This window comes from Drosophila kikkawai, chromosome X (genome assembly GCF_030179895.1).
Source record: "Drosophila kikkawai strain 14028-0561.14 chromosome X, DkikHiC1v2, whole genome shotgun sequence".
Lineage (NCBI taxonomy): Eukaryota > Metazoa > Arthropoda > Insecta > Diptera > Drosophilidae > Drosophila > Drosophila kikkawai.
Window position 1 is genome coordinate 9,246,017 of NC_091733.1, and position 14,322 is coordinate 9,260,338.

The 14,322-nt window shown below is 39.7% G+C and overlaps 4 protein-coding genes across 8 annotated transcripts in view; 3 read left to right on the forward strand and 1 right to left on the reverse strand.

The window, feature by feature from the left end:
* Positions 1-14,322, reverse strand: part of Flo2 (flotillin-2) — a 115,697-nt gene that overhangs the window by 92,587 nt on the left and 8,788 nt on the right. The gene's annotated exons all lie outside the window — the stretch shown is intronic.
* On the forward strand, positions 1,087-3,160 carry LOC108079183 (glucose dehydrogenase [FAD, quinone]). The gene has a single exon (XM_017173435.2). The coding sequence runs from the start codon at positions 1,126-1,128 to the stop codon at positions 3,031-3,033; it is 1,908 nt and encodes a 635-aa protein (XP_017028924.1). The 5' UTR covers positions 1,087-1,125; the 3' UTR covers positions 3,034-3,160.
* On the forward strand, positions 4,577-6,723 carry LOC108079134 (glucose dehydrogenase [FAD, quinone]). The gene has a single exon (XM_017173382.2). The coding sequence runs from the start codon at positions 4,666-4,668 to the stop codon at positions 6,526-6,528; it is 1,863 nt and encodes a 620-aa protein (XP_017028871.1). The 5' UTR covers positions 4,577-4,665; the 3' UTR covers positions 6,529-6,723.
* Positions 10,750-12,683, forward strand: LOC108079189 (glucose dehydrogenase [FAD, quinone]). Its single transcript, XM_017173446.2, has 2 exons — positions 10,750-10,906; positions 10,969-12,683. The coding sequence occupies exons 1-2, from the start codon at positions 10,750-10,752 to the stop codon at positions 12,681-12,683; spliced, it is 1,872 nt and encodes a 623-aa protein (XP_017028935.1).

Below are 14,322 nucleotides of genomic sequence, written 5' to 3' on the forward strand. Positions count from 1 at the left end.
AATACAAAAATAGAAACAAACATTACAACTCCATTCACTAGTTACGAGAGTGGCGATCGTGGCGAATGAACATTGAAACAGATGAATTAATTAACGGATATTACATACACATATATTTTAATCATTTTAATGTACTTTCGAATCTGCATCTATTGGAATATCATTTGATTTTTGTTTTGTGATTTGCCTAACACAAACCTATTGATTATTAAGCAATTGTTCTGTATTCAACCCATAATTTAAATTGAAAATTACCATACATGACGCGATGGAAGCTGTCATTTGCACATTCTTAAATGAATTTAATTCCTGGCATTGCTGAATGCTTATAAACTTGGTTCGATTGCATTGTAAAAAATTACACAAAAGATAGCTACCGGTTAGCCACGAAATAAAGTCAACTGGTGCACTAAGAAAACAAATCTATAATTCTGATTTGTTATTAATAATTAAAATAAATATATTAATAAATTTTTTTATGTATTAATTAATTATTGGGTAGTAATTGAGGGCTTTCGAGAGCTTCGACTTAAAATAAAGTCACTTCATTTGGGGAATGTTAGAACCAGTTGGGAATTATACGTGCAAACGTGTGCAATTTCTTCGCAAAAAATTTTAGGGCAAATTCGCCATGGTTAAGCAAAATGTAATAGCAAAACAATGTCACCTTTGAATTAAGAAAAAACCAAAACAAGCCCTAATAAACAGAAAGCTATGTTTTAAATTTGAGAAAAATAGAAAATTTAAACTAAAAAAAGTTATTAGCGGCGGCTTGACATGATAATATAGTACTTTAAATTCCAGGCAAAGTCTACGTTAAAAATAATTAATTTTTAATTATCGCCTACATATACATTTTTAATAAAATGTAAAAAAAACAAATATTAAAAAATATTGGACTTCAACTGGAAATATGGGTTTGTTTTGTGGCTTTTTTTTAAGGTTTTTTTCCTGTGTAGTTTGGACCACGATCATTTGGTAATTGTCAACAGTGCAGGGCCCCACATGGCGCAGTTTTAGATGCAGTTTTTAAAGGCAGTTTCCCTCGACTTAGCCTCTCAGCTCGGCGGTCAGTCGATCGCGATAGTTGAGTGCGTCCGGCTGCACCACAATCATGACGCTACAATGACTTGGACTTGGATTGCCGGCACTGCAGCAGGGTCGCCACCATCCAGGCTCCTGATCCTTTTCTGCCTGGGATTGGCAGTGGCAGTGGCGACGCTGGCGTCGGGGCAAAGCTACCTGGGAAACTCACTGTTCGACACCCTTGAGATTCTGCGACGCGGCCAGGCCCAAATGGATTTGGAGAATTTCGATGAGGGCCAGGCCATGGCCTCCAAGTACGATTTCATAGTGGTGGGTGCCGGCACGGCGGGCTGTGCTTTGGCAGCCCGCCTCTCCGAGAATCCCCGGTGGCGTGTGCTCCTCCTGGAGGCCGGCGGACCCGAAAACTATGTCATGGATATACCCATTGTGGCTCATCTCCTCCAACTGGGCGATGTCAACTGGAAGTACCACACGGAGCCATCAAAGAACTACTGCCTGGCCATGAACAATCACAGATGCAACTGGCCGCGCGGCAAGGTGATGGGCGGGAGTAGCACCTTGAACTACATGATGTTCACCCGTGGCAATAGAAGGGACTATGATCGCTGGGCTAGTCTTGGTAATCCCGGCTGGAGCTTTGAGGAACTCCTGCCATATTTCAAAAAGGTCGAAGGCAGCACTATACCCGATGCCGAGGAGGATTATGTGGGTCGCAAGGGGCCGGTGAAGATCAGTTACTCGGCGACAAAGACTCGCATAGCCGATGCCTTTGTGGCCGCCTCCCAAGATGCCGGACTGCCGCGCGGTGATTACAATGGAGCCAAACAATTGAAAGTGTCCTACCTCCAGGCAAATATCTACAATGAGACGCGGTGGAGCTCCAATCGGGCCTATTTGTATCCCATAAAGGGAAGACGCAACAATTTGCATGTGAAAAAGAACGCCTTGGTCACCAAGATTCTAATTGATCCCAAGACCAAGATGGCCTATGGGATTATGGTGCGTGTGAATGGCAAGAACCTAAAGATATTGGCCAGAAAGGAGGTGATTCTATCGGCGGGAGCCATCAATACACCGCAACTGCTGATGCTATCCGGCGTGGGTCCGGCCAAGCATCTCAGGGAGATGGGTATCAAGCCACTGGCCGATCTGGCCGTGGGCTATAACCTTCAGGATCACATAGCACCGGCAGTGAGTGCCCTGTGCGATGTAAGTTCGCTGCAGGTCCAGGAGATGTTCCGGATCGAGGTAATTGCAGAGTTTCTGCAAGGTCGCGGAGTACTACGAATACCTGGTGGCGTCGAGGCCATCTCTTTTTATGCCCTTGATGATCCCACAAATCCCGATGGCTGGGCCGATATGGAGATCTTTGTGGTGGGCGGCGGCCTGCAGACAAATATGGCCCTGCGACTGGCTTTGGGCATCAAGGAGGATATCTACGAGAATATGTTCGGAGAGCTGGAACGTCAGAGTGCCAATGGTTTTCTCATCTTTCCCATGATCCTGCGGGCCAAGAGTCGCGGTCGCATCAAGCTAAGGAGTCGCGATCCCACCGAGCATCCCCGGATCTATGCCAATTACTTTGCGCATCCCTATGATCTCAATATCACGGTTCGTGGAATTGAACAGGCTGTGCGGCTACTGGAGAAGCCTGCCTTCCGGAAGATTGGGGCTAGGCTGCTGGAGAAGCGTCTGCCAGGATGCGAACAGCACAAGTGGCGGAGCAGTGAATATTGGGCCTGCTATGCTCGTCACTTCACCTTCACCATCTATCACTATTCCGGCACGGCCAAGATGGGACCACGAACAGATCCCTCGGCTGTGGTGGATGCCCGTCTGAGGGTCCATGGCATCGGGAATCTTCGCGTGGTGGATGCCAGCATTATGCCCTATCTGGTCTCGGGTCATCCCAATGGACCCGTCTATGTGATAGCGGAGAAGGCAGCCGATATGATCAAGGAGGATTACAACTACGTGCAAAACTAGGAGTTATCTTAAGAAATTGTTTTTGATTTTTTTTCTTATTAAATTAAATTATTAAATTAACCGAATAACGGAAGCTGTCAACAGATTGTCAGGGAATTATATTAAATAAATTATTGATGGGCTTCAACTTAAGTGTTATACCTTATTTAGTTATTATTGATCATTAATTGAATTTCAAAATAAGAAAGTAATACGCTTGTTAAAGTTTTCAAGTTGTTTTTATGTGGAAAACATTATTTTATACGAAAAAAATTTATTAACATTTTTAAAGTGATTTTTGGATGTAAACATATTGAAAGGTAATATTGAAATTGGTCAGAAAATTAGCACTTTATTTCAAATAGATAATGTCGCTAGTTTTCATAAATTAAAACTGACAAAAAAATCTACAAAATCTACAAGTATTATGTTCGATATAGCGATAAATAAACATAAATATTCTATCGAAAATATCGTTACTGTGTTTATATATCGAAAATGATAAAAATATAGTAAAAAATACAAAAAAATTATTAGATTATTAATGATACATACTTTTTTTTTTATTTCGATAACGGTTAAAATCGAAAAAATCTATGTTCGATTTATCAATCTTTATACTTTAACCGTTATCGAAATTAAAAAATATACGGAAAACTTATTAAAAACAACTCTTTTAAGAACCTCTTTATATTTATTTCCAAACATAAACTTTGTTTATGCTCTTCTTGGCAAAGTTCGATATATCAAACGTTATATTGATTCAAGCCGAAATATATACATACATATCCAAGTGGAAATATCGATATATTTATCGCAATATAGCATACTTGAATATTATAATTGATGCTTAGAGAAAACTTATGAATTATGTAAGTTTGCATATTATTTAGTAAAAATGCCAGCCAATTCTTGGCAAATCCCAGATATAATAAGCATAATAAAGCGATTAGACGGCAGCTGGTTTTGCAAATATTTTAATTTTTATGATTACAACTGGTTTCAGTGAGGGACCCCTACCCAAAAAGACAAAAAATTCTTGTGGCAAACCGCAGACTATAAACAAAGATTCTTATATTTGAGGATGATCTCGGTCTAGTTATATTGGTTTATTTCTAGCCATGGGAAAGCCCTTTAATTGTCCATCGGTTGCTTCCGCATCTGCGATCTGCGATCTGTGATCTGCAGGTTGCCAAGACATATAACCAGCGATTGGAGCGATCGGCTCAAGTCAATGTCAAAATAGCAGAGCTTTCAGTTTCAGTTTCATTTTTGTTTTTCTTTTTTTTTTAACTCTACTTGGTGGTTGGTCTTTGTCTCCCTCTCGGTGGTCTCTCTGTCTCTCGGCTTTTGGACTGCGAACGTGTCCACAGTCATGCTGAGTCTCGAGGGGATTTGAAGATTCTTGGCGAGCGTTGATCGCTGCGATCTTGCGATCTCTTGGAGCCGAATGCCGACCGAAAACGAAGCTGGCCCGTCGCCGATCGGCGCCGAATTTAATATTAAATTGAACTTGGCCACCGCATTTGTCAGCATTTCTAGTTCCGAAACCGATTGGGCAACACGCACGCGTTCGCGTCCTAGAACCTCGAATCGATCGAGTAACAATATATACATTTATTATTTTTTTTCTGGTGAATCTGAAGTGAAGTGATGGCCAGTCGTCGAAAATCCGTATTAATTGCGGCTCTGTGTTTAGTCTTTTGGGCCTGCGCTAGCTTGGCCCAGGAGAACAATGTCCTGTTTGAGACCATCAACTTCCTGCGTCGCGGTCAGGCGGATCTCGAGCTGGAGAACTATGACAACAATCTGGTGCTGGACGCGGAGTATGACTTTATTGTTGTGGGTGCCGGCACGGCGGGCTGTGCTCTCGCCGCCCGCCTCTCCGAAAATCCCCAGTGGCGCGTTCTACTCCTGGAGGCCGGCGGACCCGAGCGTCTGGTCATGGATGTACCCATAGTGGCGCATTTCCTGCAACTGGGCGAAATGAACTGGAAGTATCGGACACAGCCCTCGGATCATGCCTGTTTGGCGATGAACAATAACCGCTGCAACTGGCCACGAGGCAAGGTAGTTGGCGGCAGTTCTGTGCTCAATTACATGATGTACACACGCGGCAATCGCAGGGATTACGATCGCTGGGAGGAGCTGGGTAACCCCGGCTGGAGCTTCAAGGATGTTTTGCCTTACTTCAAGAAATACGAAGGAAGCAGTGTACCCGATGCCGAAGAGGATTATGTGGGTCGCAATGGTCCCGTTAAGGTTAGCTATGTGAACTGGCGTTCCAAGATCGCTGAGGCCTTTGTGGATGCCGCCCAGCAGGATGGTCTGAAGTATAGGGACTATAATGGAAGGATACAGAATGGAGTGGCCTTCCTGCATACCACCACCAGAAACTCAACCAGATGGAGCTCCAATCGCGCCTATCTGTATCCCCTGAAGGGCAAACGCAGTAATTTGCATGTTAAGAAACATGCTCTGGTCACCAAGGTCCTGATTGATCCTCAAACCAAGACTGCCTATGGTATTATGGTTCAAACCGATGGACGCATGCAGAAGATCTTGGCAAGAAGGGAGGTTATTGTGTCGGCAGGAGCTATCAATACCCCACAGCTGCTGATGCTGTCTGGGGTGGGTCCAGCGAAGCATCTCCGGGAGGTGGGCATTAAGCCCATAGCTGACCTGGCCGTTGGCTATAATCTGCAGGATCATACGGCACCGGCTGTTACCTTTACCACGAATGCTACGTCTTTGAAGTTTGAAGATTTCGCGGATCCCACTTTGATCAACAGATTTAATAGGATGGAGGGTCCCTATGGTTCACCTGGCGGCTGTGAGGCCATTGCCTTCTGGGATTTGGATCACGAACGCGACGAGGACGGTTGGCCGGACATTGAGCTATTTTTGGTGGGTGGATCCATGTCCTCCAATCCGGCTATATCGCGTGCCTTTGGCCTAAAGAAGTCCATCTACGATTCGCTGTTTGCTGAAATCGAGGATAAGTCACTCAATGCTTTTATGATCTTCCCCATGATCCTGAGGCCCAAGAGTCGCGGTCGCATCATGTTGAAAAGCAGCGATCCGTTCAAGTATCCCTTGATTCATGCCAATTACTTTGCCCATCCCTATGATGTGGACATCTCTGTCCGCGGACTCCTGAAGGCCATCAGTTTGATGAATCAGCGCGGCATGGAGGCCATCAATGCCAAGCTGTGGGAACGCAAGATCCCCACCTGCAAGCAGCATCCCTACAAGAGTTGGGCCTACTGGGCCTGCTATGTCCGTCACTTCACCTTCACCATTTACCACTACTCGGGTACGGCCAAAATGGGACCCAAATCGGATCGGGCGGCAGTGGTCGATGCCCGTTTGAGGGTCCATGGCATTAAGAATCTTCGAGTGGCCGATGCCAGCATCATGCCGGAGATTATGTCCGGTCATCCCAATGGGCCAGTGTTTATGATTGCCGAGAAGGCGGCGGATATGATCAAGCAGGATCACGGTTTCATACAATAGAGTACGAATACATAAATCCCTCTCAGTCCAAAGTCAGGTGTGGGCCCCTAAAATGAATCGCATAAATATGGGGCCCACGTTGCTAGGTTAAGGCTGCTGTGCTCAGCATTCGCAAATTGTTGGTCTTTTTTTTGTGTAATTGTTTATATTAATTCTCTCTTGCCTGAACTGATTCTACATTAAGTCTAGAGACGTAAGCCTATATATATATGTAATAATAAATCGCAATAAGTTTTGTATATAAATTGTACATCAAATTGTTTTCTATATGGGAGGTTCTCTTTGGGTTTTCCAAATGCATTTGTTATTTATATTTAAGTCAGAAATTAAAACGAGAAAGTGGAAAAAGCATAGATATTTTAACATATAATTGTTGGTATTTATTTAAATTGTTAATTATGAAATTATTTGTAGATAGTTTTTTTATGATTTCTGAAAAAGTTTTCTTAATTGTAATATTTATAATGAAATATTTCTTTTATTTAAGGTTTTTTTATTACATATTATCTTAATTTTTTTTTTCAATTTTTAATTTTTTTTTTAATTTCTTTTACTGATTTTTTTTCTTTAATTTTTTACCCTCATTTTTGTTTATTTTTGTATTCATTTTTGCATGATATAAAAAAAAAATTTATATATATAAAAAAAATATTTTTTAAAAATATATAACAAAAATTATATAAGAAAAATTATATAAAAAAAATTATATAAAAATAAGTATATTAAAAAACATATATATATAAAAAATAATTATATAAAAAATAATTATATAAAAAATAATTATATAAAAAATAATAATGTAACAAATAATTATATAAAAAATAATTATATAAAAAAAAATTACATAAAAAAATAATATTATAAACGTTAATTTTTTTTAACATTTAAAATTATTTATAAATTCCACTTTTATTAAAAAAGGTTTTTTTTTCTTAGTTTTCATATATATAAATTCATACCTTGACAATTAATTTTAAACTCTGTTAACTCTAAAACTTGGAGTAAAGTTAATTTGTACTATCCAATCAACATGACATTGACATTGAATTTCATCGACTTTTTCAGCTCTAGCAATTTTCATGCTAATCAATTTGTGGCATCATAATCAAAAAATCCGTGAAATCCATGAAGTTGACCGCTTGTTTGAACATTATTTTTTGTTTCTTTCGCTTTGTTTTGATTTATTAGACGCCTTTGTTTCGACTCTTGTCTGTCTTTTGCTTCTTTCGGCTATTTTTTTTATTGTTGCGGAAATGATTTTTTGGCTTACTCTCGTTTTTTTGTCTTTTTATTAACTATCAAAAGGCGGTGTGAATATTTAGCTGATGTTGTCCCAAGTTTCTGTTGGTGTTTGAATTCAAGTTGCTTCGATTTGCATCGATTTGACCTTAGAATTATTTATGTATATAGATTGAGTATAAATCAGTCGAAAAATTGAGAATAACTGCCGAGTAGAAGAGGCTGAAATTGTGTCTGAGGCTCAGCCCAAGGGTAGGCTATAGACCAAATCCGCTTCCATTCAGAATGAAAAGCTTTAAGCTTGACTTGAGGCTCCGAGAGAGATACATTCAACCGGTTTATAAGCCGGCATTCTTGGGAGATTCTATATATTGATATATATAAATATATTTAAGCAAGAAAGGAAGCTAACTTGAGCAAGCCAAAGTTTGTATACCTTTTGCTAGTTTTTTCTAGCATAACAAATCTGCATATTAAATTCAAAACTTACAAAAATTCAGATTTTTGTGAATTTTTGAAAAATTTATAAATCTAATATTTTGAGAGAAAGAAAAAAAAAAAAAAAAAAAAAAAAAAAATGTTTAATTCTTCCGGTGATGGCTGAACAGATTCGCCTGTTGATGCCGACTAAGTATATACATATATGATTTATAGGGTCGGAAATAACCCCTTTACTAAATATAATCATAATACCCTTTAAGAAGACCGAAAATATTTGAATTCTTTAAATCGATATTTATCGATATTTTTATCTGATAAATTTTTTGAACAATATAACTCAGTCAAAAAAAGTTTCAAATACAAAATAAATCACAATTTTGAAAGTAAATATTTTGCCATATATGTAACATAAATTCAATATTTTCGTTTAGTTAAAATTTCGATAAATCAAATTGTAAAAATTATATATTTAACAAAATTTCATATTTAACTGTTCCTATTTTTAAAAATCTCACCAATGAATAGCAATTAAGGTTTAATAACTCCTATTAATATTTATTGTTAATTTTCTACAGATGAATTATTAAGACTACACTTTGTCCCTTTGAATTAATACACAACATGGCCATTTTTCAAGCAAAACTCATATAAAAACCGCATATCCTTGCCCATTTCCCTTTTATTTTTCAGAATATGCAAAGTTACCATGGTTGCTTTTCGCCAGACTTTTCATTAACACAAATTGAAATATTCATGAATTTAGAGGGCGGATTTCAGTTGCTAAAAAAAAGGCAAACAAACACAAAAGGAAACAAATTGTGAATGCAATTGCCATGACCAAAACATGACCCATCCTTCGGATGAGTCTCATTTATTCGGTTGCTGCGGGATTTGTAAGGGAAATACTGCGAACTGCATCCATATGCTTTTGGGGGGTTGATTCCGTTGCAATAATGGGCGGCCACCCCCTTTTTTTTATATCCTTTCTTAATTTTCTCATCTCATGTCACTTTTTTTTTTGGCTGGACGCAAAGTCGTTTAATCCGCTTTGGTTTTGTTCTCGCCGTTTTTTTTTTTTACTTTACTTTACTTTGGTCACTATGGGGTTGCTCTTGGTATATATTAACCCTCAAGTGCCCGATTCTAATGCTTCAGTCTTCAATCTCCAAAGATTCAGATTCACCAGAAAAAAAAAATATAAAAATAAACAAGCCCAACCATCCAAGTGCCATTGAACCAAGCTCGGATTTAGATGCAAAAGCCAAGACAGGGACAGGGAAACAGAGAGAGATGGGGCCAGAATACTTGTAAAAAGAGACGGAAGATTTCAGGGAGCAGGAAAGCGAGAGGGAGATAGACACAGAACAAGCAGAAAGCTGAAAAATTAGCAAGGGGCAATAAAAATTCTGAGGCAATCGCAGCCTCATTGGTTTCAAGACAAGTACACGGAGCGAAAAGGTTAAGTATATAATCCTTATATTATTTTTTACTTGGAAAAATCAATAGGTAAGAGTTAAAAATTAATCAAGAAAATCAATCCTAGAGATTTTAATTTAATTTAAAAGCAGAAACATAAGTCTGGGATTAAGAAAAATCATTTCATATATTTTCCATTTTTATTTTTTTTTTTAGTGTACAGAGAAAGGCAGAGAAAGAAGAGAAAGAGGGAAAAGAGAAAGAAAGGGATAGGAAGAAAGATCAGCCAGGGAGAACCAAACCGGCATTAAGATGATCCACAGTGTCACGAAATGTATTAAAAAATTAAAATTTAATTACCCTTTGGTCTGAATAATTTATAAAAAACTAAAGAAAAATATTTTTTAAAACAAAAAACTACAAACTAAACAGGAAAATATTTTAAAACTATCAGAAAAAAAAAATTTTTTTTTTATATTTTTCTTGTAGTTTCCATAAAATATTTTTTAAATTATTATTCTATTAAGTTTGTAGAAAATCATTATTCACCCCAAATGGTAATAATTTTGGCTAATCGTATTTATATTTTTTATATTTTTAAGAAGAAATTTACTTGCTATATCTTGACTTTTCATATTTTTTCACCTTGAATTAGGAATTGCAGAAAATATTGAAATTATTCTTGATAATTGGCTTTAAAGTAGATCCATTATTAATCGATTTTATAACCAATATAACCAAAACCAGTATAACCGGACCAATATAATCGTAAAAAGAGAAAAATAAAAAAGGTTCAAAGCTTTTACATATTTTTCCAATACTACAATGTGTTATTTCTTTAATATTTAAAATTTTTTAAAAATAAAGCTTTCACACTTTCGATATAAAATTAAGCACAATATTTTTGTTGATATATCATATGGATTTTTTCTCTTGACAAGTCATAGTACATCTCGTTATATCTTTGTATTGCATCATCAGTTGTCTTTTTTATAAGACCTAATTGCCTGGTTATATCAACACCACCTGCACCACTGTCCACCGGCATCGTTGGCCCTGTCCAGAGATCCAACTTTGTGTGAAGCTGCGATGCCGCAGAGTTCAGTTACCGGCCATATCGCAACCATGGAGAAGGTGTTACTGCTCTTCCGGCTACTGTTTCTGATCCTGCTTGTCCCGGCCATCACTGGGATTCGACTGGACAGCTCCAATAAACAAAATCTGGATGCATTAAGACGACTTGGTTTAGGGAATATCGTCAATCTACCCTTGTATAGCGATGGTGAGGCGACTTTTAAATGCTTTTCCAAGTATCAAATTATATTTTCTATTCTTTTTTGGCAGCACCCTTATCGCACTATGATTTCATAGTGGCTGGAGCTGGCTCCGCGGGCTGCACTCTGGCCTCCCGTCTCTCGGAGAACCCCAAGTGGAGTGTGCTGCTCATTGAGGCCGGCGGTGTGGAGAACTGGATCCACCAGGTGCCTGTGCTGGCAGCACATCTCCAGAGCACCGCCTCCAATTGGAATTACCGTTCGACGCCGCAGCGTAACGCCTGCTGGGGAATGCAAGAGAAGAAGTGTGCCTTGCCCAAGGGCAAGGTCCTTGGCGGCACCAGTTCCATCAATTATATGATCTACAATCGTGGCAATCGGCGGGAATACGATGGCTGGGCAGCAGCTGGTAATCCTGGATGGAGCTACGACGAGGTCCTTCCCTACTTCCTGCGCGCCGAGAATGCCCAGCTCAGGGGCTTGGAGCATTCGCCGTATCATAACCACAGTGGACCACTGAGTGTGGAGGATGTGCGGCATAGAACACAAATTGCCCATTCCTATATCAGGGCTGCCCAGGAGGCGGGGCATTCGCGGGTGGACTACAACGGTGAGACGCAGCTGGGCGTCAACTATGTCCAGGCCACCACCCAGAAGGGCAGGCGGCATAGTGCCTTCCGTGCCTACATACAACCCATCCGGGCGAGTCGAAAGAATCTGCACATCGTGACCTTGGCTCGGGTAACCCGTGTCCTCATTGACAACGCCACCAAGACCGCCTATGGCGTGGAGTTCACCCACCAGGGTCGAGCCTATCGTGTGAAGGCCCGCAAGGAGGTGATCCTCTCGGCCGGAGCCTTCAATTCCCCCCAACTGCTGATGCTGTCGGGAATTGGGCCAGAGGATAACCTCAAGGCCATCGGAATTCCCATAGTTAAGGCTCTGCCAGTGGGTCGCCGGATGTACGATCACATGTGCCACTTTGGACCCACCTTTGTGACGAATACCACGGGCCAAACCCTTTTTAGCGCCAGCATAGGACCACCAGTGGTCACCGACTTCCTGCTGGGCAGATCCGATACATTCCTCTCGAGCATTGGCGGCGTGGAAACACTCACCTTTATTAAGGTTCCCTCGGCCAAGACGGCCAAAGGCTTGCCCGACATCGAGCTAATCCAAGTGGGCGGCAGTTTGGCCAGTGACGAGGGCACTGCCCTCACTCAGGGAGCCAACTTCAAGGCCGAGATCTATGAGAAGATGTACAAGGAGTTGGCGCTTCAGCAACAGGATCACTTTAGCTTCCTGATCATGGACTTTAATCCCGCCTCCGTGGGCCGCCTTTGGCTGCATAATCGCAATCCCCTGGAGTGGCCACGTATTGATCCCAAATACTTCTCGGTGCCGGCGGACATTGAGCACTTGCTGGATGGCATCAAGGAGGCATTGAGGATCTCAAAAATGCCGGCAATGCAGGCCATTGGCACCAGGCTGCTGGACAAGCCAGTGCCGGGCTGTGAGGGTCACAAGTTCGCCTCAGATGATTACTGGCGATGCTCCATTAGAACCATGTCATATACGCTGCACCATCAGGTGGCCACCTGTCGCATGGGGCCGGAGAGTGATCCCACCACCGTGGTAAATCATCAGCTCAAGGTCCATGGCATGAGAAGGCTTCGTGTGGTGGACATCAGCATAATCCCACGACCATCGACCGGGCACACCAATGCGGCGGCAATTATGATCGGGGAGAAGGCAGCGGACATGATCCGGTCCGAATGGAGCTGATTCTTCACCAGAGATCATCTTGGATGTCGATTACTCAAATGATTCATGTAAATGGGTCAATAAAATGCGAAACGAAAGTTGGGGCCAAGCGAATGGGTACACTGGAACACTTGAGAGAAGCTAGCGCCACTCTAGAACTGGTTCGCAAGTATTTTTTTAAAAGCCAGCATATAATATATATTTAGTTTTTGTGTTAATTAAGTCTTTATTCTTTTTTTTCTAGGCTTATAAATTTAATAAAATAAATATTCATATATATAACTTTGTGTTTGTGAGAGAGAAATAGCGAAAATAGATTTAAAAACTTTTTTTTAGAGGAATATCATATAATTTTTAAAGATATTTTGAAATCAATTGAATTTTAATAAATATCATTATAAAATCCGTTGAAGGGCTATTTCTTGAGTTTATATAAGATAAATGAGGTATATTTTCATTCACCAAATAAGCGTTTGGGAATCATAAGAGGAATTATATAAGACAAAAGAAAAACTTGAGAATTATAAGGACAGTTGAAGAGTTTAACATAAAAGATCCTTGTTTTTGAATTCACATCTGCTTATAATTCCCAACCAGTTTTTTCTTTCTCTTTATAAAAATACCAGATTATCCCATTTTCTTGTTATAATTAAACCGCTCATTTAAATTCCTAATTTCCCACCAAAAAGAAACTTCATACCGTATTTTTGGCATTCTGAAGTTTGCTTGTTATATTTTGAATTTAAAAATATTTATCCGCCATTTCTGAGAGTGTAGGAGCTTAGGAGGTCTCGAGAACAGTTCGGGTCAATTCCATCCAGATCACGTCATGACCTAGCTTAATAACTTTACACCGAACCACCGATCCGTTTAAAAATCTGAGGCAGTGCAAACGGGTTTCCTCCTTGGATCAAGTTCAATGCCTCCCCGGGCAGCTTGACACTCAAAAATTAATAGAGCGCTGGGAGTGTGCGACGATCTCATGTTTTATATATTTATTTATTTATATACGGTACAGGTATACGTAATACGTATACAAATCGAAATTCGAGTGCACTCCCAATGGGATTCCAGACCCAGTGGACGCGGAGCACGCGCCAAAGTTAAACGAACTCGCACAAATGGCGTCCGAAACACTTAACAAAAAGTGAGAATCTTGTCATTCTCCCTTCACATTTGGACAAATCAGGAAATGTGGGCTTAGCATTGGCTGGATACCCTGTAGCTACGACATTTACAAATTAATTAAAGGTATTTAACAAGATAAAAATCTGATAATCTGATTGGCTAATTGGTATTTTGTTTCCATTAAAAGGAGGTCATTAATAATGAATGTATTTCTTGTATTTCAGGAGTATTACCCTTCTTTCAATTTCGGTTTTTCTAAAGGAGATAATATTTATCAAAAGTTTTTATAACTTTTTCAAACTTGTCTCTATATATATATAAGTTATAGTGAGTATAATTTGAAATAAAAACGAATGATTTTGGGCACCGCTTATCTGCTCCCATTTTCACAATTTTTGTTTTAGTTTGGTTAAATGCTACACTCTTAAAAATATTTGTCTATGTTGGAAAAATCTCCCTACAACTAAGACAAATTTTCTAAAATTAAAAAAAAGTTTCTAATAATAATACAATATTAAAAATACTGTTTTTT

Coding starts and splice junctions, on each gene's coding strand:
- LOC108079183 (XM_017173435.2), top strand. CDS start 1,126: ATGACTTGGACTTGGATTGCCGGCACTGCAGCAGGGTCGCCACCATCC.
- LOC108079134 (XM_017173382.2), top strand. CDS start 4,666: ATGGCCAGTCGTCGAAAATCCGTATTAATTGCGGCTCTGTGTTTAGTC.
- LOC108079189 (XM_017173446.2), top strand. CDS start 10,750: ATGGAGAAGGTGTTACTGCTCTTCCGGCTACTGTTTCTGATCCTGCTT. Junction 10,907..10,968: donor TCTACCCTTGTATAGCGATG/GTGAGGCGACTT, acceptor CTTTTTTGGCAG/CACCCTTATCGCACTATGAT.